At 38.6% G+C, this 27,643-nt stretch overlaps 1 protein-coding gene across 1 annotated transcript; it reads right to left on the bottom strand.

The window, feature by feature from the left end:
• Positions 1–760: 760 nt before the first annotated feature.
• LOC129203344 (kinesin-like protein KIF20A) lies at positions 761–27,627 on the bottom strand. Its single transcript, XM_054817709.1, has 19 exons — positions 27,572–27,627; positions 24,486–24,634; positions 23,282–23,356; positions 20,422–20,541; positions 19,354–19,492; positions 19,071–19,255; positions 15,601–15,697; positions 14,935–15,132; positions 14,742–14,853; positions 12,981–13,052; positions 10,864–11,010; positions 10,095–10,260; positions 8,587–8,757; positions 7,788–7,927; positions 6,419–6,584; positions 4,674–4,791; positions 4,524–4,591; positions 2,748–2,867; positions 761–1,537 (listed from the first exon to the last, which is right to left on the bottom strand). Exons 1-19 carry the CDS (start codon positions 27,600–27,602, stop codon positions 1,253–1,255), a joined length of 2,559 nt encoding a protein of 852 aa, XP_054673684.1. The 5' UTR covers positions 27,603–27,627; the 3' UTR covers positions 761–1,252.
• Between the last annotated feature and the right edge of the window lie 16 nt (positions 27,628–27,643).

Here is a 27,643-nt window from a genome sequence, read left to right as displayed (position 1 = left end):
TATATTTAGCAGAAACAGTTCAAAACATGAGAACAGCATGAGCTCAAGTGCTACAACTCCAGCCTGGTTGAAGACACAGAGTGATTATTTATCACTGCATTGCACAGACCAACCCAAAACTCAAAAGACTTGGCAAGAACAGGTCACACCAGAGAAGGGCTGTTCTGTGTCACACAGGAAGGCTGCACCACCTAGTGTCTCCACAGCAAGGGAGAGGTTCTTGCTCTGAACTGGGTCCCCTCCCACTATGAAAAACACCATTACAGGGACAGATCAATCATCCAATTTACTTATGGATTCTGCCTTGTTCTAAAACAATCCTCCAGCACTTACACGCATGGTATTTTCACAGTAGTTAGGAAAAATTCTCACCCTTACTAACTGAAATGGCTCTACGAAAGCTATTTCAAATTTTATCATGCTCCAATCTTCCTTCCTTGAGTTACTAGATAAAGGTAAGTAATATAATCAGGGCTATAATTCTTTCAACTCAAGATCATCATATGTCAATCACTATGATAATTTGGCCTCTAAATTTAGGATCTTTCCTTATCTTGATTTCACTGCTTTTCTCACCTGTATAAAATGAACAGTCAGAGCTTAATTTAGCAATGGAAAATTTTATTATAAATAGATTTTTTAAAGTTTAATGCATATTCCTAGTGGAAATTCAAACAACATTAAAACAAATGCCTTTACAAAGCCAAAATAACTGATAAAGAGCAAGGAACCAGATAAGACCTTATTTTGTTGCCTCTATGAGTCTTTATGTTTAGTAATTTGCTCAGTTTGGTCCCAAGATGGTACTTTCCACATCAAAACCAGAATGTTCAACTGAAGAACCAAGCTATTTTAACTACTTGAGATTAAGCTTACAAGCCATCTGGTTTCTAGGAATCAACAATGAAAATTAAATACTCTAATTTAAAAAGGTAACAAGAGCAGCAGATGAGGAACATCCTACTTTGCATGAATCACACATTTATCAGTATAGAAGACCATGATAGCAGTTACTCAAGAATTAAAAATATAAATATATCTATCTCAAATCCCATCCCCCATATCAACAGTAAAAGCACAAGTTTAGGTCTATACTTACATGGTTCTAAATTCAACCCTGATTCAATTTAAAGAGTTCTGTATTAAACATTTTTCTGTCAGTTAATGTGACAGTGAAGATGGCACCTAAGAGTGAGAAAAAGCTATCAACACTTTAAGATCAATAAAGAAGCCCAGTAATTGCACACTTTGATTAATCAAATATTATTCTTTTGCTTTGAGTCAACAGTACTTGTTTTCTTGAAGAGGATGGAGCATCTTCATACTTGCCCCAGCCTTTACCAAGAGGTGTACTAGCAGTGGCTGCTACCGTGGATTTCAGGTTAGCCAATAAACCTCTCCTGGGTTTTTGTTGTTTTGGCTCCTCTATAGAGAAATGCTTTTTCCGTTCGTCAAGTTCTTTTTGCAGGGAAGACACTGTTTCTTCAAGCTCAAGAACACGTTTAGCCCAGTTCTGAAGACTATTCATTTCTTGATCCTATGAGGATAAAGCTGTGTTAGGTATGTGAACACTCCAAAGTCTTTTTCACATAGCTAATTTTCTGTTTCAGATTTCATTATACCAGTAAACACCCCTAGAATTACTATGCCAAATGGTTATTCAGTATGCATTTCTTCTGAATTACTTCTATGTAATTTTAGAGAACAGCAAACTACAGGGCCATCAGATCTAGGTAGAGACTAAGTTTGACTGAAGAAGCTCATGCTAAAATGCTTAGCCACATTATGCAAAGAATTGCTGTTGTTCTAGGAAACAAATAAAGAAGGCTTTCCTGTTTTAAGCTGCAATTACTGAAAGCAAAACTGGTCAAATCAAAACTCTAATCATAGTCTTAAGTCTGCTAACCAGGACTGAATAAATGCTTTGAGTGGGCAGAATAGAGTTTTAAAGATGCTCTCTAATCCTTGTGGTTAACAAAAAGTCACCTTCCCATGTCTTTTAGAACTACTTAAGAAACAAAGTTCAAGATTAATAATTTTCAGTTGCAGACTTAGACTAAAAAGCATACAGAAGGTAATTTAATATTCAAAGGAAAACATTCCTAAGCAGTCTTATACCTGCCTTGCTTCATTTGCAGATTACAAATGAGGCATAGATGCAAAGGATCAAGAGTTCAAAACTTTCATTTTTTTATTTAGGAATCTAGTTGATGTCTGAGATGCTCTCAACTCTATGAAGTCCCTGCTTTTGAAGGAAAGATTTCTTCTACTTCAGTATTAAGTAGTTTACCTGCCCATATCTCTTATCCAGCATGGCCACCTCTGCAGGAGTGTCAGTATAGCTTTAAAGCCATAGATCCTTAGGTCTTGCTGCACTAACATGAGGGCTTGCCTGCCCTCAGCAAAATACTTCATGACTAGAGTTTGAGTAGTATTTTCTTTGCTTGACAATAATTTGTGGCATCTTTAGACTAAGAAGAGTTGTCAGACAAGACTTCGTCAATAAGGTAACTTTGTGCTGACGAGATACAAAATCAAGGAGTGAAGCACAAAGGCTCTGAGCTCATAACTCAGGAAGTTAGGGATGGAAAAAATGAAAGCACAAAACCAACTTAAGTGAAAACATTATGCTAACAAAAAAATTAGTAAGACTGAACGGTGTTTTTACACGTACAAAGATACAGAAACATCCAGTACCACCTATAGATACAAGCCATATTAAAGTTGCTTTTAAATTGTTGACAAACCTTGAGCATGATTGTATGCTTCAGTCGACTGTTCTCTTCTGCCATTTTTCTGTAGCCTTCATTAGCTTCTAGCAGGGTTTCATTTAATTTCTGTATTTTAAGCTTCAGAGATTTTATAAGCTGAAAATAAAACCCATACACAGTGATGTTCAAGACAGCATGTTTTACATGAATTCTGTTTATAACTAGAACTCATACAGACACTGTAAGAATTTCTGATTGGTATTGAACATTGTGAACTGCAAGATCAAAGCAATGAAGACAAAGCCTGCTTCTCAACTTCTTGTGTCCCAACCCATCCCTTCTGGTGATAAAATACAGCTGAGGTATTCAAGGGCTATTGTGCTGAAGCTACTAGATTTACAATCAAAGAACAGCAGCACAGACTAAGCTACTTCTGGAACAGTCTGCTCCTTTTCAGTAAGGGTAGTTAAAAGAATGCTCTCGTCTCATTAACACCATTCATATAATGAATTGGAGCACAGTTACAACAGAAGACCTCACCTTTCTGATGGACACATTGATGGATTAAGTCCTGAGAGGGAAAAGAAACTCTGAACCAGAAAAATTAATGTTATATCATTAAGTTACTTCTACAAGGTTGGAGGGAAAAATACCTAGACTGCCAATAAAACCTTTGCCCATGTTTAATGGCTGAATGGGAGGAAAGAAAAAAAAAGTAGTGAATTACTCATCACACATGCACAGATATGTCAGGCAAAGCAGCAGAAGGGCACTGATGGAATCATCTGCTTTAAACTGCTCTCACTTCAGTTATTACCAGACAGCAGTCCCATCATTCTAACACTTTCTAGCCACACAAAACAATCGATGCCATATCCCAATATCAAACATAAAAGCCAAACTTTCTTTCTAGCATCAAAATTCATAACTGACATAGGAAATGGAAAATGATATAGAGCTCTTAAGAACAGGAGTGGAAAACAAATGCCAGGGCCATAACATGAGACATTAAACTTGGTAAGGAAAAAGTTATTTTTGGAGTACACTTTCTCAATAGAAAGGGATTTAAATTCACTTTCCATTTACATGGCTTATTAGAACCAGCAGGAACTATTTCTCCAACCCCTACTCTGATTTGTTATTAGTGAAAGGAGCAAGGCTTGTCTCTTCCCTTCTTCCCATCCTCTTTAAATATGTGAGACTAACCGGAGCCTTACAAGAGGGTCATTCAAAGTATAGACTAAAAATGTATACCTAAAAATAATTAATAATTGTTTTCCATAGCACAGCCTGAAGCTTATAATTTCCACCTCTATATGCTATTCAGAACACAGGGATCTTTTTTGTTTGAAGAACAGAAACATTACCCTTTATGTTAAGGGGAATAGTGGAGTTCAGTAGTTATGGAAAGGACTGGTTTAAGGCATTGTTTTGGCTCTTCTAGATCTGAACTGTTACCAGATTCTGTAACTGTTCTCCTATGCATGAGCAGGCAGCATTCCAGGAAGGAAAGCACTGAGGCAGCAATGTTTACAATAAATTCTAATACAAGGTTATATACTTCCCTACTTCCAACTTGCATCATGGTCACTATGTGACTTGTTATAGTAGTAGATGCCTTTACAAACTAAAGCCAAGCCAGAATACAGCCAGTCTCTGGCAAAAGTAATCCACAATTGGGCAAGGGTTTTTTTGTAAACTTGATGCCAATTTGCAGGAATCTCCATGCTTTTTTCTACAGTGCAGATTTTTAAGCATTGAACCATGCCAGGACTGTTACCCCCAGATTTGTTAAATACTAAGGAAGAGTACCTCTTCTTTCTCTTTGCATTGCTTCTGCAGTCCTTCGTTGGCTCTCTTCATCGTCTTGTTCATAAGATCTGTAGGCAAAAGAGAAGTTTGCTTGTTTATACCCAATGCCAAAAGTAAATTGAACTTTGAATATCCAGATTAGATTTCTACCTAGTTCCATGTTATTTTCAGTAGTCAGTATATCTGAATTCGGACTTCCCAGAGCCAACAGCCTCCCTGACTGTTCATCAAGTTGCCTTTCCAATTGCAGTATTTTCCTCTCTCTATCCTGAAAAAAGAAGGGCACATGGTAGAATTGATATAAATATCTGCTTAACCTGATGCACTACTGCATGTCCTTCAATTATACTACATATGTATATGCAGTTTTAAAATAACTTCAGGTGGAAGTTGTGATGGTTATGGTTGAGAAATCACAGTAAGGAGTAACACTCAGATCAAGATCTTCTTCCTAAAAGTTATTTTACACAGGAGTCCACTCTCCAAGTCTGAAGATTTCCAAACTGTATTAAAACTAACCATACAGCAGAAAGGAAACTTTAGTGCATCTGTGTTAAACACTGTTGCCAGTTTGCTTGCTAAATAAGCAAGAACATATTTCATACAACTAAATTTTAATTTCAATCTCTTTTTCAGTACATGTCAGATTGCTAAGGCATTATTTCAGAGGGAGAAATCAAACAAGTGTCACCATTAAGTTATTCATCTAATTCTGGTTCTGCCCACTCAGATTTCATATTATGCTCTCCTTTGTCAATTAAGAATTTTACATCTAAGGGATTTCATCAGTTTCTTATCTAACTTGCTACCAAGACCATCTTGTTTTTTGAATCTTCCCTTATGCAGCCTTGTGGCCAGTGTAAGAGGCAGCTATAAATATGGAGAGCACTATTAAAACTCTTTTCCTCCATCCCAATGCAGCATATAGCTAGGGCTTAAGTGAACATAAACCCAGAGTTTTAAGTGGGGAAAAATACAAGTGTGAAGGATCTGGAAAACAGACCATTACACAATACAGTGTTGCTTGCCAGCACCTGAATGGAGAGCTGTAAAAGCAGTAATGTTTATATATCACAATCTACAACAGAAACCCACTTCCATCATGTCTTGAAAGGAATTCACCTACCAGTGGAGTGCAATGTTTTATTGGTTCCTGACAGAAGAGTGCAGCAAGAAAGCCCCTGTGGTGTACACAGCAGTTGTTCTAATCTTCCACTGCAGACCTTCTGAAAAGGCTGAGACCTGCAGGTCTCATCTGTTGCCAGGACACACTTAGCTACCTTAGCTATGCAGAGGCTAGAGGTAAAGACTGACAGTTGCACATGGCTAATGTGGCCGAGTTGCAAAAGGAATAGAAACTTAGAGATGCCAACTCTAAGCAGTTCTAGGTATAAGTACATTCAGGAGATTAAGTTCTCTCCTGCATAAAGTTCGCTTTCTCATCAGTTTCTTATCCCACAATCCCTCCCTCTAGACCTTTAGAGCAGCAATCTATTATAATCAAAACAGCTACCCTGTACTGAATTCCCCACCAGGCCTTTCAGACAAGCTTTTTACCCTACATCCTACAATCCCAAGGATCTCCACAAAGCCAGACTGCTGTCTACACCATCCCTCTAGGTGTTGCAATCATCGCGCTACAGAGATAAAGATGACTTGGATTTAATTGAACTGTGCCCTCAGAGATCAGGAAGGTTAGGTATACGCTACAGGCAGCGTTAGAAGACATCTCTTTCCTTATGGTTAGCATTGGACACCAGAACAGCTAGGCTGAACTGCTAATTATTTTGATTGTTCAGTGCTACATATAGGATTCCTGAATGATTCTGTTAAGGAAAAGCAAAATTTACCATCAAAAGGTTAGCAAACATGTTTTAACAGCAGTCAAGTCGTACCTCAACTTTCTCTTGTTCAGCTAGAAATTCTTCTATGGGAACATAATGGTCTTCGATTTGTTCCATTGCACACATGTATGCATGTTTCTTGATGGCCTCTTTATACATTTCAAATTTGCTCTCCAGTTTTTCTTCATAACTGTCTTTCATATCTTCCAAGCGGTTGCTGAATAGAACGTTAGTTTTATTTAATATATTAGCATTCCAGCTATTACAATTTGACTACCTGTGTTCAACTAGCAATATCAAAGTTATTCATCTAATCATAAATTGTGAAGTTAAGAGACCAAGTACTTTTCTCCCCTTACTCCTTTTTATTCTCAGTGACCCTACAGACTTGCACCAAGCCATAACTTCTGCTTTGCATATACTGTATAGAAGAACACATACTTAAGATCTGTCAGAAAAAAGTTTTATTAAAAAATCCGCCAACATGTAGTAATAGATATTACTACACCCAATTAGACCTGATATTTGAAGCATATTTCCAGGGGGTGTCTTTCATAGTGTTGGTTTGGGGTTTTTGTTTATCTTTTCCCCATTAAATATATATGCCAAATTCACTTTGTCTTATTATTTCAATACATTACGCATTATTCTTGTCACAGTTTAAAAAAATGCCCCAGTGACACAGAACATCACCTCAAAAGAGAAAAAGCATCACTGCTGTTTCATATGTTTGGTCAAAGGTACCCAAGCAATTTTAAAATCAGTGCAGGTATTAAACCATAGTGTGTTCAGCTAGCAGCTTAACTTAGGGTTAGTCTCTTAGTAATTCAAATAGCAGGAAACTGGTTTCAAGAAGGGAAGAGCTAAGAGGAAGTGAATTCAGCTTGAGCAATCTGGACAGACTTGAAAAAATCCCCAAATTAGTAACATCAGTGCAGGCAACCACAGTAATTTATAAGATAGTACACCGACAAAGGTCATAAGTCATTCAGGAGCAAGAATCCATAAGGAGAGCTCAAAAGGATACAATTCAAACTACCTTAAGCACATGCATGCAAATGCAAACTTTGGAATAATTACAAGCCTCAGTGGGGTACCTCTAACAGTCTTCCACATCTGCTAAATACTAATAACGAGTCAAGACAATCTCTAGTAATTACAAATTAAACAGAGAAAAGTTCAACAGAAAGCAGCATTACTTTTTTCTTCTACACAGGAAGAGGCTGATTTGTACAAGTTTATTTTAATGTTTCTTCTTCCCTTTTCATCAAAAGCTTTGAAACTGTCCAGCCCTAACTTCTCTAAATAACGCAAGTATACATGTCTTGCATAGACATCCATATGTATGTATATAGATAAATGTATGCATTTATACATGTGGAATCCTTTCAGTCTTGAAAAGGACTGCAATATGACTTGCCTCCAGGCTTCCTCTGTTTCCAACAGCTGTCGGAACATTGCTTCTGCCATCTCTCTACGTATCTTCACCTCCAGGAGGAGTTTACTTTGCCTTTCTGCAACTAGTTTCTCCTTTAGGTTCTCTGTAGTTTTCAAGAGATCCTAAATTTAACATATTTCAGTTCAGAAAACAAGGTAGAAACACATATTGATACGCATGTCAAATGAAATATTGATACAGACAGCCATCCACAGAGGGCATTTCTACAAGCCTGTATTTTCAGGGGGGCTGCACCAAGGGTCAAATATTTTGAAACATGAATTTCTACTGCAAAGACAACCTTTTTTCCATCGTGATGATTTCTGCTATCAAAAAGTCTACTACTGTTTTGGCATTTAAATATTAATTTGTACAAACATTTAGCATAAAGCCTACTTGATTTTTACAGTTTACTGCTATTAGATTGTATAGCTTTGTTTTTAAAATGCTGCATCTTAACTTGTTCCTGCTTTTCCCAAAAAAGCACAAATGACTAAATGTTGTTTTAATCCTACATATTGCTTCCTTACTCTTCTCATTGAGCAATCAGTTGAATTCCAAATTTAGCACTTGATCTAACTAGAAAGCCACAGGCGGCTTTCCACAACTACACTTGTTCCCTCAGAACTAGACCACTTTAAATTTAGGTCTGTCTGACACTGAGCAGAAGTTTACAGTTCTCATTTGATACAGCTTACAGCACATCTTTTATGGTAAAAAATTCTAATATTAGAAATAATAGCAATGGCTTTATTGGGTACACTTTGAGATTTTCATCTACCTCATGACTCAGAATGGTGATGTCCACTTCGTCTTCTGCAGAGGTTTCAGTACTGTCAGGAAAGTCATCTACGGATGTGTTAGCATCAAAATGCGTGATAGGTTTGCCATTGCCTCCAACTAGCTTGGGTTGAAAATAACCAAAACTTTTGGGTAGAATTGTCTGGATTACCTGGAAAATCCAGAGTTGAACACACCGATTTATCAATGTTGTCAATATTGCAGGTATCAGAATACTAGGAAGAAGTGGCATGAATGCATTGTTGTAATTACACTATATTTAATGATTACCAGAACCTTAAAATTTTACATGCCTTTTAGCACACAAAAACATCTATCAATACAAATATAAGACTTCACTACTTCAACTAAGGGAAAGTGGGAAAGATTATCTACTGGCAAACTTTGTAAGCTTGTCTAGAAAGGGTTTTTCTCTCCCCCTAAAATATAAGGTTTTGGTGTAGTTTCCTGGACAGTTAACGAAAAGCAGCAAATCTCTAAAACATTTGCTCCTTCCTGAAATACTGTGACCAGGATTCAGCAATCCATGCTAGTTATGTAAAGATTTTAAGTATGTATGTCATAGGACAACGTATCAGAGAAGCTTGTCTCCTCAGTGCACGCTCTTATCTTATGAAACTTGCAGCCAAACAATTAGAAAAATCTGTCTCTCTGAGATCATATTACACATGCCATTACAGATTTGGAACATGTCAGAACTAACCCATGGTTCCAGACTCGAAATAGACTTTATTTCCGCCATGAAACATGGTACAGCCCACCCTCCCTGTCCCTGCAAGAAGCAGCTTCAAGGGAAGCTGAACAAACATAAGACAAAACATCAACCCCAAGTCCTGAATTTAATGGGAGGCTGACAAGCAGAGCTAGCAGAAAGCATGAGAACATGTAGATTTACCAGAGGACTTTTTGCCTTCAAAGGAGAGGAGCACACTACCTTCAAGCCTTAACTTACAAAAAAGTCTTTCCTTTTTGTTTGTTATCAATTGCTTGCACTTAGCCAAATAGGAGCAATGCAGGTACAAGAGATCTCATTCAGACTATAAAATAAGAGGCTAGGTTTTTTACTACCACCACTAGCTGTCTAAGAAGTTTTAAACAATTGTCATCTTGTGCAACAGATGTTTAACTTGTGTGCAGTTAAGTAATTCATCAAAAGCTTGAATCTAAATCTTGCATTTGCTCACATATATGGTATAACCAGTCATATCTGAAAGTGCCCTGGCTACTTTTTTTTTTTTTCTTCACAGAATGTCTGTGGTACAGAACTGAACAAGCCAGAGGCAGCTGCAGCTGTCTTAACTTCTTACCACAAATAGGTTTGAGGATGGGCAAGACTATCGGAAGCCTTTCAGAGGGAAACCACATGCAGAAGAATTAATATGATGCATCAAAAGTCTTAATCACACTCAAGTCCATACAACCTGATCATTTCACAAACCAATAGTAACAAAGAATAAAGAACAGCAGAGAAAGTAGATGCACTCTTACCTGTTTGGCTATAGCTGAAAATTTCATTACATGTAGTGTTTCATCATATGTGGAAGCACGCTGATTAATGTTTACAATCATACAAGCTTTGCCTTTTCCACAAAAGAATGGCTGAAACAGACGAGTCAATTTGCTCTCTCTGAATGGAATATAGCTTGGCTTCATCCTCATGGAGAAAAGAATAATAAAATTGTGAAACAAAAAAATAATTGTAAAATTGTGTGATACTGTAGCTTAGCTTAATTCTTTTTCTCTCTTTCAGGAAAGAGATCCAGCAGGATGCTCATATTTAAGCCTAAGCTATTTCACATCAACGAGCAGGGTCTTTCCTGGATCTCAAGCTCTCCAAACTGAAGTATTTAAAAGTAAAATTAGTATAGCGTCTGCACCATGGCTCCCCAGTATTACAAAGCAGACACTGGAACAGGCCAAAAGCTAAGTACAGGGCATCTGTCAGCTGTCTGATTAATCTACCTGTACAATTTGGAGGTAGAAGGGAAGAGGATGAAACAGGAGCTCTGAACACAAAGTGTATTGCTCACACACACACTGAAGGCAGCTGCTAATTGCCCTTTTTTAATCTCCACAAACAACAGTTCTAGAGAAAGAATGTTCATTTCAGGTATTCCAGTGACATGTGTAATAAAGAAGGCTTACAAAATTATTAAATTTCCATTTTCCTCTGGCCATGCAAAACCCTTGCAGAAACAAAGGGATGCTTAGGTTTTCAACCCAAAACTTGGCAAGTTGTTTACAACTTGTCACTTACTTTGGATTTTGATTTTGCTTCAATGCTGCAATGCATTTTCCAAGGATATGGAGAGAATTATTAATATTTCCTGCTTCTTTTAGTCTGTCTCCAAAGGCTTGTGTTTTATTACACCTCTCTGATCCAGCCAAGTCACAGAAAGACAACCTGCATGAAAGAATTATCCTGAACACACAAATTTGTTTCTAAACAGTATGAAAACAGAACTGCATGTCTTTTTATTTCTTTATGTGTCTAAAGTGTAAATGAGTGACTCATTTCAGCCTACCTAGATCACAGAATAAGTTGTACTTTAATATTGATGTTTTGTCCAGAAAGCACTATGCAAGGTATTTAGGATAACAGCACTAACCTATCTATCTTCCTATTGTATATATATTTGAACAAGATTGCTGCTCTTAAGACAGTCTATTCAGCATATTTGAAGAAGTCTGCTTGTAGCATTCATTTAAAACTTTGTAGGCATTCTTACGTAAAGAATTCAGTTTGGGAACCCAAATTTTGTTGCAATTAAAGTACTTCCAGAGAAGATAAGAGGAATCTCTGAACAGTTTAGCATAGCAGGGCTATACTACAGAAGTACTTTGACCATCACCTTCAGCAGTTGCACTGAGAGGATTGCAGGATAGTAGTATGCTTCAATACACTGCAGTCTGCCTCTTTTGTATGCAGAACCATGTGTTTATTATTGCAAATAAGAGGCCAGAAATCCTTCCCAGATCACCTTAAAGCTCTTTATTTGGCTATAGCAATTATGTGCTACTAAACTCAGACCACTCAGTTGTCCCCTCATGGTACAGAGACAGCTATCTGGATAATCAGGGAATTTCACCACTTTTACTTTATATTAAGAAAGCCCTTGAAATACAGGAAGCTCTGGAAGTTAGATCATTTATGCAACCCAACTATTACTCACTTATACATACATTTATTTACATAAAATAACACCTTTGTAAGATCATAGCCTTTCACACAGCTGAAATAAATACATATTAACACTATACACATTAATAAGGCACATATTTCAACTGTGTGAAAGGCTATGATCTCATGATCTTTATCCTTTTTAATACAAGTTGAAGGGCTTTCTTCTTCCTTAAGCAGCATACAAACTCTGTCATTCATTTAAGAGCTGCTACAAGCTTTGCCGGGGAACACACCAAGACAGGGAACAGCAAGGAATACAGATGCAGTCATTTCCTCAAGTTATCTTTCCTTAGAGTATTTATCACCATAACATCTGACATTGAAAGGTGTTATCTCAGTGAGGTATATTTATTACTATCTCTGCTCAGCAGAGACACGAGAGAAATCAGTAGGATCTAGGACTGAATCAGAACACTATTGCAGGACTGTCCTCATTTTTCCATACCAAGCCAAATGGACAATTTATCAAGAAAAAAATGAAAAAGCTATTTAAGTGGCCTAAAACCAAAACATTAGGCCACTTCCTCTAAGTCATGAAAGAACAGAGATGTGTAAGGATTTCCCACTGCTCTCACTGGGTGCACCCACGTTAACATTTTAGATCAGGAGAACAGTTTTCAAGCAAATCACCTGATGATCCACTCTTACTGTAGATTGTACCATGGAGCAGTCCCAGAGCATGTCACTTGCATTCTTTTTGGATGACAGACTCAAGTTTAGGTTCCAGGACCACAAACATTAAACTCAAACTCTAGTCTGGTCCCAAAGTAGAAAGATACACTGGCATAGCTTGCACCTTGGGTCTTCAGCACTAACTGCTGCAGTCCAGTTTTAGAGACTGGCTTCTATTTAGCCAGTCTGCTTACCAGAATATATAGTGTGGTATTACACAGCACAACTCTGCCCCCACCTCATCATCATGGAAGACAATATACATATATTTCCCTCAATTTATGTACCACTGACAGTGCTTTAACAGGCTCCTTCAGCCAAACCTTAACAGAATAAGAGACAAGGAAACACTCCTATGCCTGTCCCTATCAGTGGAGTGCAGCCAGTGGAGTTGATTTCCTTCTCAGTTCTCAGAGGATTTGTTTATTAAAAGAAAGTTCACCAGGTTAGCATGCTTACACCTTATCAACTTTACTAAAATATTTACATTCCAGTAATCAGCTGAAGCATTCACTTACTCTGAAACTCCAAGAACACATGGCTGATGCTCATCAGTTAGCCTTAGTAGCCTGATTGAAAATATACTGTGACTGGAATGGAAAGAAGTCCTTTTTAATAACCACAATTATGAAAATTAAGCAGTCACTGAAGCAAAATAAAATTTGTATGCTACAGAAAGTGCAGTGCTGAAGAAAGAACAAGAATTCATTCACTAATTTACATTAGTTACCTTCGTAATGCATTCATTCAGCAATAAGAGTTGCATTTTGTGACTTTCCATTTCTTTCAATACAGGAAAGGGAAAAATATCACATGAAGCCTACAAGATACCTTGGAGAATGAACAAGCCAGTTCACTTAAGTCTGCTGATCAGAAGATGAGTACTCAGGTACTCATAGTATACAAATTTTAGACAGTATCTGAACTCAGTGAATCTAAAGAATTAACTTCTTCAGAATAAATAGGTAGGGGGAGAGGAGAATAAGTTAAGTTTTGGCAGGCCTGTAATATTGCCTACTTCAACATACACAGTTATTTGTTCAGTTTTGAAATTACTGTTTTCTAGAAAGGGTGAATTTGTAACACTGGAAAATCCAGTTATTGCATTTTGGACATCAAGCTACAAGGGCAGTGGACATATATTATCTGAAACCAAAGAGAAAAATCCCAGAACCAGAAGTGCCCTGTCCCCAATTTATCCAGTAAATCAGGAAGCACAGAATACAAACTGCTCTAGTATAGATTTAAAGCAGTGCTTTACTCCTCAGCACCAACCCACAATTTAAGAACGCAGTTTCTAAAAAAAAAAAAAAAAAAAAAAAAAACACAAACCACCAACCAAAGCCATACAAAAACACAATTTAGAAACAAGCTAAGTGGAAGTCAGCATATTCTGTGGAGCAAAAAGAGGACATTCTAGGCACAAAAGTCTGTCAGAAAAAACACAGTTCTTTTCTGCGCTACTTTTGGTTTGAGTGAAATTCAGGTGGAATCATAGCATGAAATACAATGGCAGCTGTCTTTAGCTAATATAGAACAGCACAGCTCTTGCTTTATACAGAAAAAGCAGGCTTAGTAACACTATGATTAGTTAAATATACAACATGGCCCTTCCACACTTAAAGGACAAATTAATAAGAGGGCATTAAAATCAAAAAGGCATTCTCAACAGAAAGTATATGACCTTATCTATTTATTTCCTCCCACTCCATCAAACCAGATTCTCCTTGATCCATCTCCCAGAGCTGGGTAAGAGCTAGGGGCTTAATTCTGAAGATACCAAGTAAGCTCAGCTAGAACACAGCAATCTAAAAGCATCTAGATAATCTATCAGCACTGAAAGGTACTGCATGACTCGCTCCTTCCTACATCTCCTACCGACAGACTTCAGGTTTCCAAGAATTGTACTGCCAGTGATGAAGAATTATCCAGCTTTCTTTTTTTTCCAACATCCTCGTACAGCCATTCCCACTCAGCACCATTAGCATTTTCCAAGATGTATAGCCCTGTTGGCACTCAAAAATGAATGTGATTTGATCTTTTTGCTTGTCCAAAGTCATGAATAGCAACCAAAGTCCAGCTACGATTAAAGTCATAGGGCGTCTCCTAGCTTTCTTCCAGAAAGAGTTTCATAATAAAACCAGAATAACCAAGGAAAGTCTTAAGCTATTATTGAAGAGTGGCTCATTTCAAACATATTCTAAAGTCTTCTCCTCCCTTCCCCTCCTCCCTCCCCTTAAAAGAAAAGAAAGAGTATGCTTATAATTAGAGGAACAAACCTCCTACTTGATTGCTCATTCATTCTAGTACAAGCAAAGCTTCGGTTCTTGTTTCCTATTTTCAGTATTTTGCAGGCTTCTTCAGTGCTCTGAATGTTAATCCACTTTAAGTCTGTGAAAAGAGACCTTTTACATACACTTTTGATCAAAGAAATTCTGTGAAACTGCCAAGATCAAAAAACAGTATTATTACCTTTAATATAAGAATTTCCTCCTTGATCCTCACAAATTCTTAAGACTCTGCGCTTCTGAGTTTTTGATGTAGATAATACATTTAATAGGTCATACACATATTCATTATAAATTTCACAAAAGGAAATCCACACAGATGCTTGTGTTCTTTGGTGTATGTTAATCCTATATATGTCAAGTGGAACAAAGTTGTTCTCTGCTAACTCAAAACAGAGAAAGAGTTCAATGATCAAACAATTAATTGATAAATTTTAATTGCAGTATATAGAACCTTCTAAAAGGAGAAGGCTTGTATATATCTGTGTTGTACAATAAGATACACAGTACTGTATAGCTTTGAGTTTACTAAAGAATGTTCAAACTTCACAGCAGTCACTTGTAACCAGAACATGCCCAAATTCCAAGCTCTTGCCCACCTCTACCACAAGCTTCCAGCAGCTTCCGTGTTAGCTTTGCAGAACTAAGCCTCCCTCTTCCCCCAAAAGGGGTAAAGCTATCAAAATGTTGAAAGTTTTCACCATTTAACCATTAAAATTTGGTTAAAAACTATATATATTTACTTCGTAGTATAGTACAGAGATTTTTGTTTAATCCACCAATAATTACCTACTTATATTCCTAAATTTCTATTCTTTCTTCCCCGCAAATTTTTTCCACTTTATTTTACCTAGTGAATCAGAAGGAAGACCTTTTGAAGCACAGTTGGAAGAAGCCGACTCCACATTAGACATATTTGTAATAGCATCTGAGATGCTCTCTGTCTCCTTGAGAAAATAAGAGACCATTACATCCACATGAACAGACTATGAGAATAGTAGAAGTAAAAAAATGACAGTAATTCCAGCATTTAATATTTAAATATTGCAGTAATATTAAGCGTTAAGGCCCCTTTACTCTAGCTGCAAATGAAATGTTTTTAACAATACTGAACTAAAAAAAAAAAATGAATAAATGCTCTTTCCCTCACAAGAATTATTGCTCTACTACTACCAGCAGCCTGTTTTGGAGGCCACTTGCTGCTAACATAAGAGACTTACTTTACAGTTTTGGGAGAATCAAGATCCTGTCAGACCACAACAGCTCAGAATGCCTTTATGAACTACTGGACAAATCTGAACAGTATTTCAGTCACCCAAAAGAAGTGAAAAAGTAAGAGTTTCTTTCAGGGGCAGATGGCAGGGTGGTGGACAGAGACTAAAGGAGCAGAGATTCCTAATTTGCTTGCTTGTTGCTAGTCACAGGCTTGTGCCAGGTCTGTGAGAGTTTGAGGCAAACTTACTTTAGACCTCAGAGTGAAACGAGAGCTTCATAAAGGAGTTAAAGACCTGATAAACCAACAGTTTATGTTGGTTTAATTCAGACTGAAATAAAAGGCCATTAAAAATCGTGTATAGATAACACCACAGTTTCTTTAAACACACATTTGCTGAATTTCTTTACATCAATAAAATTATTTAAAGCCTGCCAAGACTTGTCAAAGCATAGGCTTCAAATTACCACTAGGAAAACTGGTGTAATTAAGTAGCAACTCCCACTATTTAGAGATTCCAACATCTCCACGTACTACCTCCCTCCCGATATTTTATACACTAAGATAACTTTTCATTAGGACATTTCACCCTGATTTCCCAAAACCCAATCCTGATAGAGGGTCATCCTACAGTAGAAGGGGGGGAACAAAATCAAAGAGGTAAACCTTAATGTTCTAGCTATTAGAATGCAGTGCTAAGTTCATTATGGATTGTCTACTGATGCCTATATATATATCCCAAACAGAATTTTTACAAACAGAAGAGTATGAAGCCATACTTTCAGGTCTTCCATTTTAAAGATAAATAGCATATTATTTTGTTGTCATTTATTTTATAAATGACCATTTTTCAAAGACTGTACTGTCTATATATTTATGTTGCTTGAGTAGTTACAAGTATAAGCACAAGCATGGATTCTATTCATTCTGTTTGTAAAATACAAAGCAGAATTCTAAAGCAGGGTAAGGAACTGATATGTATGGCACATCTATGCATGTCAAAAATATAATGGAATGTGAAAAACCACATACTTGTGCATGTGTTAAGTTTTTGTAAAGGTATTTCAACAAAACTGAGTGAATTAGCTATGTTGCTATACTGTTCTTCAAATCTTAAGACCAAATACAGAAGAGAACATGAAGATGACTGCCTGAAAACAAGTGGAAACAGGAATTGACATTGTTTGCCAGCGACAGAAGCTGACATTCAGTAGCAAATACAAGGACAGGTGGGAATAGGAATGCAAGTAAAGCAGCTTTTAATCCAGTAAAAACCAGTATTTAATCCAGTGAATACAACAAGTAAAGAGAAGAGAGGGTGTGAACCATGTCAAGCAAGAGTTTTTGCAGTAGTACTGTATAGAGAACATAAACAGTAGAACATTAAATACAAGGGTATTGCAGTAACTCAGAGCAGTTCAAACTGAGAGAATGAAAGGAACAGCAGGCTCTTCTGCAAGACATGTAAAGCAAGCCTGTGAAAAGGGCCTACAGAAATCCATGTAAACCAAAACCAAGCCCACCAAACCGTATCTGCTCTCAGATTACAAGCTTGAGTGAACATCTGAACAGTGATGCTATTCACAAGCTATCAAGCAGCACAGCTTCAGTACTGGGAATTGCTTCCATAGTAACTGCTGAGCTTTGTAACACATAAGCAAGGTCTTGTCATGCATTATTTTCTAGATGCATTTTTACCTTTCCGTCCTGATGGTGGAGTCTTGCTTGCTTGCTTTTCACTGTAATGCAGCAGCATCTAGATCACCTACTGCAACATTCAGTAACTAAACTATTAATAAAGTCAGACTGTGGTTTAACAGAAAGGAATATTTGTAAACTGTAGAGTTATCTTCAAAATAAGATAGTTGACCTCTTCTAGACCCTCAGCTCCTGCTTGTTCCTTCTTGCAAGCTTATAGGTTCCATAAAGTTTTTTAAAATATTTACCTACTGTCCTCCTGACCATCTCAATTTTTCTTTAAGACCTTCAACCCCTGCACATACACATAGTGTGAGTGAGCTTTTAAGATACTCTCAAAATAAATATGCAAACTTTAGCATCTTTTAGATTTTTCGTCTGAGGTCTTTCCTCAAAAGTTAACCGGACTCAGACTAAACTAAAAGTTCTGTTTGCAGAGTTTAAATTAAACAATAGAATTCAGAGTGGAAATTTACATATGCATTTGATTCATAGAAGGATATTCTTTCAGAGCTAACTGGAGTACTTTAATAACATTGGTATTAAACACCACAGAAAAGAAAACCCAGCCGATCATTACTTCTATACTTCCCAGAATTCATTCAGAGTCCCTTTGAATGATAATCTCAAAATGCAGTAGGCTCACAGTTCAGGTTAAAAATGTTCTGAACATAAGGAAACAAAGCCAGACATCCTGTGACAATTTGCAACTGGGCTTAGAAGTATAGAACAGTCATACACATGAGGGTGCTCATTTTCTGGTCAGACGCATTTCTTACAGTGGAAACAAATGACTAGATAATGAGAACAGGAGGCTGCCACAGTAAAGACTCCTCTATTCTGCCTATAATCAGAGACCAGAGTTAAAGATACATATAATCCTTTAAAGCAGGCTGTAATCCCTTTTTGGGAAATTCATCTTGTGGCATCTCACTCCACTTGCTGTATCAGAAAAGTTTCTTTATGAAGTTACATAAATCACAGGTTTACCAACTTTTTATACTTAATACTATCTTCCACCAAAAGGGATTCTGCCTTCTTTGTTGCCCCTGCTAAGACATTGCCATCATCTCTCCTAAGCTAGTACTGGAATTTGAGCAACTGCCCAGAGATCCATCCTGGGAAACTGACCCAAAGGAAGATTCACTTAACAAGAAGCAGGTTCTAGATAGGTCAGCTCTCAGACACTTTTCAAGGGCTAGTGTCACCACAGTGTCAGAACTGCTCCTCTATGGAAATCCAAAACCAGCCAGTTGGTGCCTTATTCCAAGGTTCACCAAGTAACCATACTGTAGATTTAGATAAGTCTAAAGAATCAATAGTGACAGAGATTTTATTAAAGACAGTCTGTTAGACAGGAAGTTTTTAAGAAGCTTCATTCGATAACAAGGAGGTATTTGGTCACTGACCTCTTTCAGTGATGCAAGAATAGCAGTTTTTATGGCTTCTTCTTGCTTAACTTGTGCATCTTCTAGTTTTTTAACACTGTTGCTCAAATAGGGTTTGAAGTTCATCTTCAGGTAATGTCTTCCCTTTATGTGGTTAAAAATCACATCAAGTGAGCGAGGTAAAATACCAAAATCTTTTGAAGTCCCTTAAAAATAACAAAAGATAAGGTGTAGACATCCATACAAACTTCTCATTGGATTTTGACTTGGTTGTTAAATATGCTTTTTGGCAAACATTTTATACCTTGGATAGTGAATGTCTTGCCTGCATTTGTAACCCCATAAGTAAACACCAGTCCATTCACTCCATTAACATATGCTCTTACTATCTCTTTCATTGAGCCTTCAAAAAATTCACTCTGAGTAGTTTCTGGTCCGAAGACCTTGGAGAAAGGGGAAAAAAAAAAAAAAGGAAAAAAGGAGTTACAAATGGCACAACACAGTTTACTATATCAAAATATTAGACACTGATTAATAGTGACTAGTTTTTCAGAGCAAGTTGAATAGAAGATGCCAGCTTAGTTTTCTGTCTTGCCTGAACCCCTTCTGATTCAATGTTTTCTGTTAGGTTTTCATAGGATGCCTGCTTAATTCTGAGCGGCACTCAGGCTTGCACTTATTTTTGAATATTTTCCTACTCGTAAGATAAACTACTTCGAATGCTACTGACCACATACTGCTTAGTGGATACTTTCAAGAGCTCTGCTGGTGATGCACAGCTCCATCCTCACTCTGTACCAGTCACCCACAACTGATGAGAATATCAGCATTATAATGGTCTAAATGACTCAATGCCTGAAGTGGTTTCTGTTTTGATACTGTAAGAACAGAAGTTCTTGCAGTAGGTAACAGAGTTAAGAAACTTTCAGTATAGAAAGTTTAAGCAGTTCGGCTGCTATTCTTTCAAAAGAAAGTTCCTAAGCCCATGCTTACATAGGTCCCTTTAAACAGGTGATTTCCTGTAACACTTCCCAGATGAGGGCATCTGCAGGAACAGCAGAACCACTCTAAGTTTGTACCTACAAGAAGCTTCTGTGGCATCTAATAAAAAAAATAAAAACCCCAAAACACCAAAACAGAGCTACCAAAGAAGCTTCCTTGTTTCACCTAACAGGCACCTCCATTGTAATAGAGCTTTCTTGACAGCCTAACAGTAAACAATAAGCAGTCTGGATTTTTTCAGGCAAGTACCACCACATGTAATTCAAAGAAGAAAAATCACATTGCATGATATAGTAGAAAAATAAATTTTATCATTACAGTGGAAAAAACTCACAAACTATAACTAAAAATTAGAAAAAAGTTTGCCTACCTGAGAAAAGGTGAACCTGTGCACAGAATGACCAATCCCTCTTTCACTGTTTTTCATTGCAGAAGACTCTTTGGGTGCATTAAGAATTACTGTCTGGGGATCTTCAATAGTTACACAACCCTTAAAAAACAAGACAAGGTAAACCAAAACACTACACAAGTATTCAGGAAAAAAGCTATCTAAAAAACCTCAACAACCTAAACCCTGGTGTTTTCATCTATTTACCAGAGCTACAAAGAGTTGCAAAATTTACATATAGTCTCTCTTGAGGCTTGTAACAACTACAGCAATAGCCACTTCACATGAAAGAGCATAGACAAAGTTAAGGCAATCATCTGGAGCTTTCTAAGAGGTTTAAAATTTTTCTAGGATTCCTTCCAGCATTTTTTTTTTTTTAACACTTTCTAACCCCTGGTATTTTGTGATTGTGGCTTGCACAATCCTAGCCTTGAAAACAAAGCTATATAGAAATCTAATGGGTTTCCACATCAATTGTTTTCAACGTGAAACAAGCTATGATCAACATAAATAAAGTAAAATAAGTTTGAAGTATTTTCCTTTAATTGATAGATGGTGTTATCAGTCATGAAGGAAACAATTAGTTTCAAGTAATTTGATTGCTATTTCTCAATTAAGTAAAGGTGAGATACAATTACCTAGCACTCACTAACTAGATAAACGTGGAATGCAGTATCACAGGAAAATTTATTTTACACCAGACAGGCTACCAAAAATACAGACTGAACTACTAGTTCAGTTCAGTGTCTTGAAGCATCAGCCCCAAGGATTGATTGTAACTAAATCTGACATTTATGTTAAGAGGCTGGCCAGAGCTGGTAAGACTAATAATCCATATATAGAACATACATAGGAAATACTGTTCTTCCTAGGAGTCTCAATTAATGAGTCTGTTTATCATCTAGTATAGAAACTCTAAGAAACTGGGTACTGAATTTACTTGCTCACTGTGCCAGCCTCTAAACCCATATACTCTTTAATATTCCTCCCACATTGTGAGGAACAGGAATGCTGGTCAGATCTGCTAAATCCTAGAGAGCTAGAGAAGAATCCAACATCTGCAGCATGCACCATCAGCTGTTACCAGCCTCATAGAAGCTCATGAGTTGAGGTCTTGAAGCCATCAGATCTGCAGAGCTGGAAACCAGTCAGTAACAGGTCACTCTCATTGCCTCCCCCGGCTAACTTCGCAGTTAAATTGGCTAGAGTTGGGGCATTTCTGGCTGTGTACACATCGCTTCTATCTGAAGAACACAACCGCCTGCTCTCCAGCAGGTGTCTCCAGAGAATCACTGGCAGTTGTACCAAGAGTACAGAATTTCATCCAGAGCTCTTAAGCTTTACTTACATAAATCATTATCTCTATTAGCAACAACAGATCAGTTAACCTGTTGACTGTCTCTGTTTAAAGCATCAGTCTACAGCTGTAAGAAATAGGGCTTGGGTTCTACTTTTTTGTTTTCTTGTTGCATATTTGCAACAAAGATGCTTTCCTGAAAATTATGCATGCCAGGGAAGAAAAAAGGACCTAAAAATAAGTTGATCTCTCATTGATTATAGAGATGGGAAGGGGAGTTTGTTTGTTGGTTTGTGGGGGGTTTTTTATTGTTATTGTTATTGTTATTGTATTTGTTACCAAGCATTTTCCTTGTGAATTCAGGCGATAGTTAAGAGTATCAGTAGTAGAAAATATTGAAGATATTGAAGGTCTTTCAAGCATTCATAATTTTCGGAGGCTGAGGAAAAAGCCTCTGTACCATGCAAAACAGATAATACAGCTAACATGTTGGAAGATCAACTACAGCACCATGAACTACGAGACCTTAAAAAAATCTAGTACAAACTTCAACACTTTTCTTCCCTCCCTGCTTTTAAGATCAAGTAGTCTCACTAATGGTCAGGTCATCAGAAATTTCCCATTCCAAAGAGGAATAAGAGATAAACAACTCTTAAAACAATTGGATTTTGTAAATCAATTTACCCTTACAGACAACTCAGATTGCTGAATAATACCGAACTGGAAACACTGTGGCAGTGCTTACTACTCAACAAGAACTGCCTAAGGAAATTTGAACCGAAGCTGAGTGAAAAAAAAAAAAAAAATCCAAGTGAAAAAATACAAAGGTTCCAACTCTGACAGAACAAATGCAAGAATACATTTTTTAAAAAAGCAAATTGCAAGAAGCAAATCAGAACTAATATTAAATCCTTCTCTGAATAGATCATGAACAAGAGGTCTATCAGAGAGCCTGTGAGACCCTGCACACGAGGGTTGAGAGAGACACTGCAGAGACTGTGTCCTCCAAGGACAGCTACATTAATTCTTTGCATCAGTGTTCGCAATAGGGGTGGGGAAAGAAGAGCAATTCTGTGTGTTTGCATGTGCACATGTACATGTGTAAAACACTGAAGCATCTGAATCTGACAGTATAAACTGTAGAGGTTACAGAAAATTTTGACAGGAAGAGCAGCAAGTCACCAAGACCAGGTGGTAGATTATTCAGGCATTCCAAAGAAACTCAAGGGTCAGATACCTGAATTACTCATTGAAGTGCACAATTTCTTACATGGAACTCCTTTGTTTCTTGAGCACTGTACAGAGTCAAGAGGGACATCACCTTTTAAATAATATACCCAGCAGAATTTTGCAGAGCTATGGGTGTGCATGTCTGTACCAGGCAAATTAGTAAAAGTTATGATTAAAAAAAATAAAAGTCACATTTATCCACATTTGCCCACTAATTCTGTTTGGAAGCAGTACACAGCTTTTATAGAAGAAAGTCTTGGTTTATAGTACTAGGCATTCTTTACAGGAGAATAAAAACTTAATTCTACAACTAACCTGAGATTCACGGTTTTCAAGCTCTGCTACAGAAAAGGGTCTCACTCTCAAGAATACTTTCAAAGGTTGATATACCTATTCATTAAAAAAAAATACAATTATAATGGCCACTTTCTAAAAAGAACACCCCCAAATCATATCAGCGTACATCTCTGATGCAGTATTTGCTATTTTATCTTACTGTCTCACTTTCTCCTTCCTTGTAAAGTTCAGACCTTAAGCTTTCATTCACTTCTTTACCTCTTAATGTCCTCAAGTAACCCCTTTTTTGTTCTCCCCTCTTAGTGTTCTTTTATGATAAAGCCGAGATTTTGATTTTAAAAGAGCACACTATTGGATGCATAAACTGCACTGCTTCCACCTTCTGGTCTCCATCTGTACTGAATTCAAGCTGTATTTTCTAACAGCTGCTCTGCAGTTCTGCACTTCCATTTTGTATGGAGCATGTTCAGTTAAAAGACTGATGCATTCTTAACCTCGAGACCGCTTCATGACCACCATCCAGGCACTAGCCTCTCATCTTCCTCACAGTAACAACCATGAAGCAGTTCTCAGTTGCTAAGGTGGGCTTTTCCATCCTGTACCATTATACAAAGGTCTCCCCATCCAGGTGAAGCAGTAACAGCAGGGAGATTTTTAGAGAGATCCCAGCATTCCTTCCTTTCTCACAAAGCTTCAAAGTCCCTACTTCAGCAACTTGTTCATTCAGCAGATGCATTTACCAGAGCTCTCCACAGCCCTCTCATGACTAGCACTCCATTAATCACAAAAAATTAAGTCACCTGAGGGAAGCCAATCAGGAAACCTACCATTCTAAAAAAGCAGAGGGCTGTACTATCTTCAAAAGTGTACTGCAGCACAGCATTACAGGTTTTTTATTTCCAAGCACCTAGCAAGCTTCCAAAAAGGATCTATATCCTTTTTTAGCTTACTAAGAAGAACAGTACAGGCTCATTATATTTGAGGTGTAATTACTGAAGTCCTTCCTTTTCAAAAGCTTAACACAACACATCATGTAGTATTGACTATCTGCATTTGCTACTGGCTATGATCTATTTGTAAGCAATAAGAAGTAAGCAATAAGAAATAAGCAGAAGAATCAAACATATCTTGGGGGCAGGGGAATACAGCAGTATTTGCCAGAGTTAAAGCTTAAAAAAACCCTAAACATAATCAGAAGACATATTACAAAACCAATCCACACCTCCTGTTCCTCTGTATTAGGCAATACTGTTGACTCCATAGGTGAGGGTTTACCCGCTATGTTCAGAAAAGAAACTGTTTCCAACATATCAGATACTTCTGCAGAAACATAGTTTTTCCCCTCATCATCCATTGTTCTGTGCAAAGGAACTTGTAAAGGACAAAAAAAAAAAATCCATCATCTTCTCACAGAACAGGCAAAAATACACAGAGAGCAAAATAGTCATCAGGGTAGCTTGTATATAAACAAACACTTCTGAAGAAAATAAGGTCTTCTAAAGAAGTTTGGGGAGCATGAAGGAACCTTAAAAAACCAACTTGACAGTTATGGTAAGAAACATGCAAGTGGAAGCGTACTGACTGCCTCTGCTGGGCATTACTCCATGCGCTGGGCCACAGCCTGTACCCCTCACCCCTGGAAGGCTCAACACCCCCCACGCCTCAGGGACTCGGCCGTCAGGCCTAGGCCCGCACTCCCAGCGTTCAGCCCCGAGGCCACCGTGCCCTGCCTCAACGAGCCGACGAGCCGCCGGTTCAGGCAAGGCCCCGTTCACACAGAGGAAAGGGACGGCCTCGGGGGACCGGGCAGGCATCGCCAGGCAGGCGCACCCTCCTCAGCACAAGGGCGGCCGCCCACCGTTGAAGAGGAGGCGGCAGTCCCGCCGGGGCTCGGGGGTGAGCCCCACAGCGGCCGGCAGCCCCGCCAGTGAGCGGCCGGGGCACGGTGCAAGGCTGCAAACCGCACCCTGCTGGGCCGGGCGAGCGCTCACGCGGCACCAACCGCTGCTACCTTGCCGCGCGCGGGAATCCGCAAAACACCCATACGCGTGTGGTGGAGGGAGCATTTGGGCACGGGAAGGCGGGCGCTGATTGGCCGAAAGGAAGGGAGAGGGCGGGGCGGAGCGGCGGTGACGGACGGGTCCGTGCGGGCAGAGGCGCGGCTCCCTCCGCCCGGCAGGGGGCGCCGCCGCACAGCGCAAGGCAGCCGCGGCGCCGCCAGCCCCAGAGCCGCTGCCGGCGGGGGGGGGGAGCGGGGGGGGAGACGGGGGGAGCGTCTGCGGCGTGTACTCGTGACGCAGGATTTATTTATCGTTTTTAATAAGGCACAGGGGAAATAAGAGGTTTGAACGGTGAAGTAAGGGGGCACCGGCAACTTAGCGGCCAGAGCAGGGGTGTCTTGTTTGACTGAGAGCGTGCTGCGGGGGGCGGGGGGGAGAAGAAGGGGAGACGCGGATACCTAAATATTTCCATCAAAACAGTTATATAAAGTTATTATGCCTGTTATGTAACCGTTTCGACACTACGCGGTCTTGTCGTAAACTAAGTAGAAAACAAATCACAAAACGCGGAGGTTACACAAAGGCAGAACTGGGACAGGTCAAGCGAACCGCGTCCCCCGGGGCGGGGGGGACGGGGACACACACACGACGAGCCGTGCCGGGGGCAGGCGGGACCGGGCTCCACGCTGAGGGAACTCAGGGGAGCCCACGGGCCGTCACCTTCAACAAGCGAACGATCTGCTGTTCTGGTAAAGAGTGGAAAATCTTCATGTATGAGCCCATCTCTTCAGAGAGTAGGGAGAGTTTTATTTCTGTGAAGTACAACAGCCAGGCGGAAAGGCAAAGTTGTATTTGCCCTTGGTTTTAAAAGTTGGAGGCAGGTGAAAAGACAGAAACACACAAAAGGGCAGAAAGCTTGTTTTTAAAGAGCTGCTCAAAGAACATGGATGGGACTTCAGGTCATTTACCTACGTTTGAGGGGCACCATGTAAATCAGAGGCACAGCCAGCTGTAAGCCAATAAAAAGCCATTATGTTTTGTCCAACAGCAAAGACCAAAGATAGAAATGATGTTAAAGCTAGCCAGCCCCCTCCAGATCCCTGCAAGGGCTTTCAGTGAGAAGGCTGTTTAGCAGAGGGAAGACTACATAGGTGAAAGTTAATAGCTAATCATACACAAAGGTCAGGCCACCTCAGCTGGTAACACTTCCAGTCTGTTACTTGTCTGTCCCAGTTTATCCCCTTTTAATCTGACTGGTGTCACAAAGTCAAGTTCTTACCATGCTTTTCTTTTACCATACAATACAAATAATTTTAAAACAGGCTAGAAGTATTTGCCAGGCAGTTCATATTTATAATGTATTACCAGAAACTGACCTTTAGGAAGACACAGGGGTTTTTTTCCTCGGCTCATAGTTCTTTTAAGATGTTTCCCAAGGAAGCAGGCTTGTCAAGATGTGTGTGTAAATGCAACTTTCACACCTCTCCCTTCCACCAAAGCTCTTGAGTCTGCTAACTAAAGGGATAAAATCCTAAGGCTTTACATTTCATGAAATTAAGTGGGCAAATGAGGAACTCTTGAATCCCTTGAGTAAGAAAGCTCAAGCTTTGGCCACTGTTTTAGGTCTCAGCAAATGTAAATGGGACCTCAAGGCCCACACAACCATGTTTCATCACTTCTATTTGTGTAATTAGAATTCAAGTTCTCTCCTATGCTTGAAGCAGAAGCAGTAACCTGATCTTGAATGGATGAAATGAAACAGTATTCTTTCATTTAACTCAGGGCTTTGTGTCTTGCAGGTTTAAGAATTTATCATGGTTCCTCTGAGGATTGGTTTGCAGAAGAAAAAAAAAACCCACCACCAAACTTGAGGGGCCTAAGTAGCCACAATGAAAATGACTGGTTTATTGCTTTACATATGAAGCTTATCTTTAATATTCAAATCTATGGAAATCTAAACCTAGAGACAACTAGACAGTTCCACGGCTTAGTTTTGTGACTCTACATGCAAATCTAAAGAAATAGTTTGCTAAATTCAATATATTCACCACAAATTATGAAATTTTGTAACTAAAATCCTCAGGATTCATTGGCTGTGAAAAGCATGGGGAAAAAAACCAGCAAAGCAAGCTAAGTGTTAGCTCAGCCTTGCATAGCAAAAACTAAGAATTCGAAACTCTGTAATTTACCTAAACATCCATTTAATGCTACTGCCTGGGTATAGACTAAGATTTCAGCCAAAGTTAAATTATTAAAAATATATTTTCCATAAAGGATTTAAGTGCTGCATGTCCATATAGTCACCAACCTCCAATGAAACTCTGATGCTGAAGTTCCATCTTCCTTGTGTTTACAACTGGCAATATTTCTCCTTAAGTAT

This window comes from Grus americana, chromosome 2 (genome assembly GCF_028858705.1).
Source record: "Grus americana isolate bGruAme1 chromosome 2, bGruAme1.mat, whole genome shotgun sequence".
NCBI classification, from domain to species: domain Eukaryota; kingdom Metazoa; phylum Chordata; class Aves; order Gruiformes; family Gruidae; genus Grus; species Grus americana.
The sequence above is the reverse complement of the archived record's forward strand: the minus strand, read 5'-3'. Positions and strand labels throughout refer to the sequence as shown.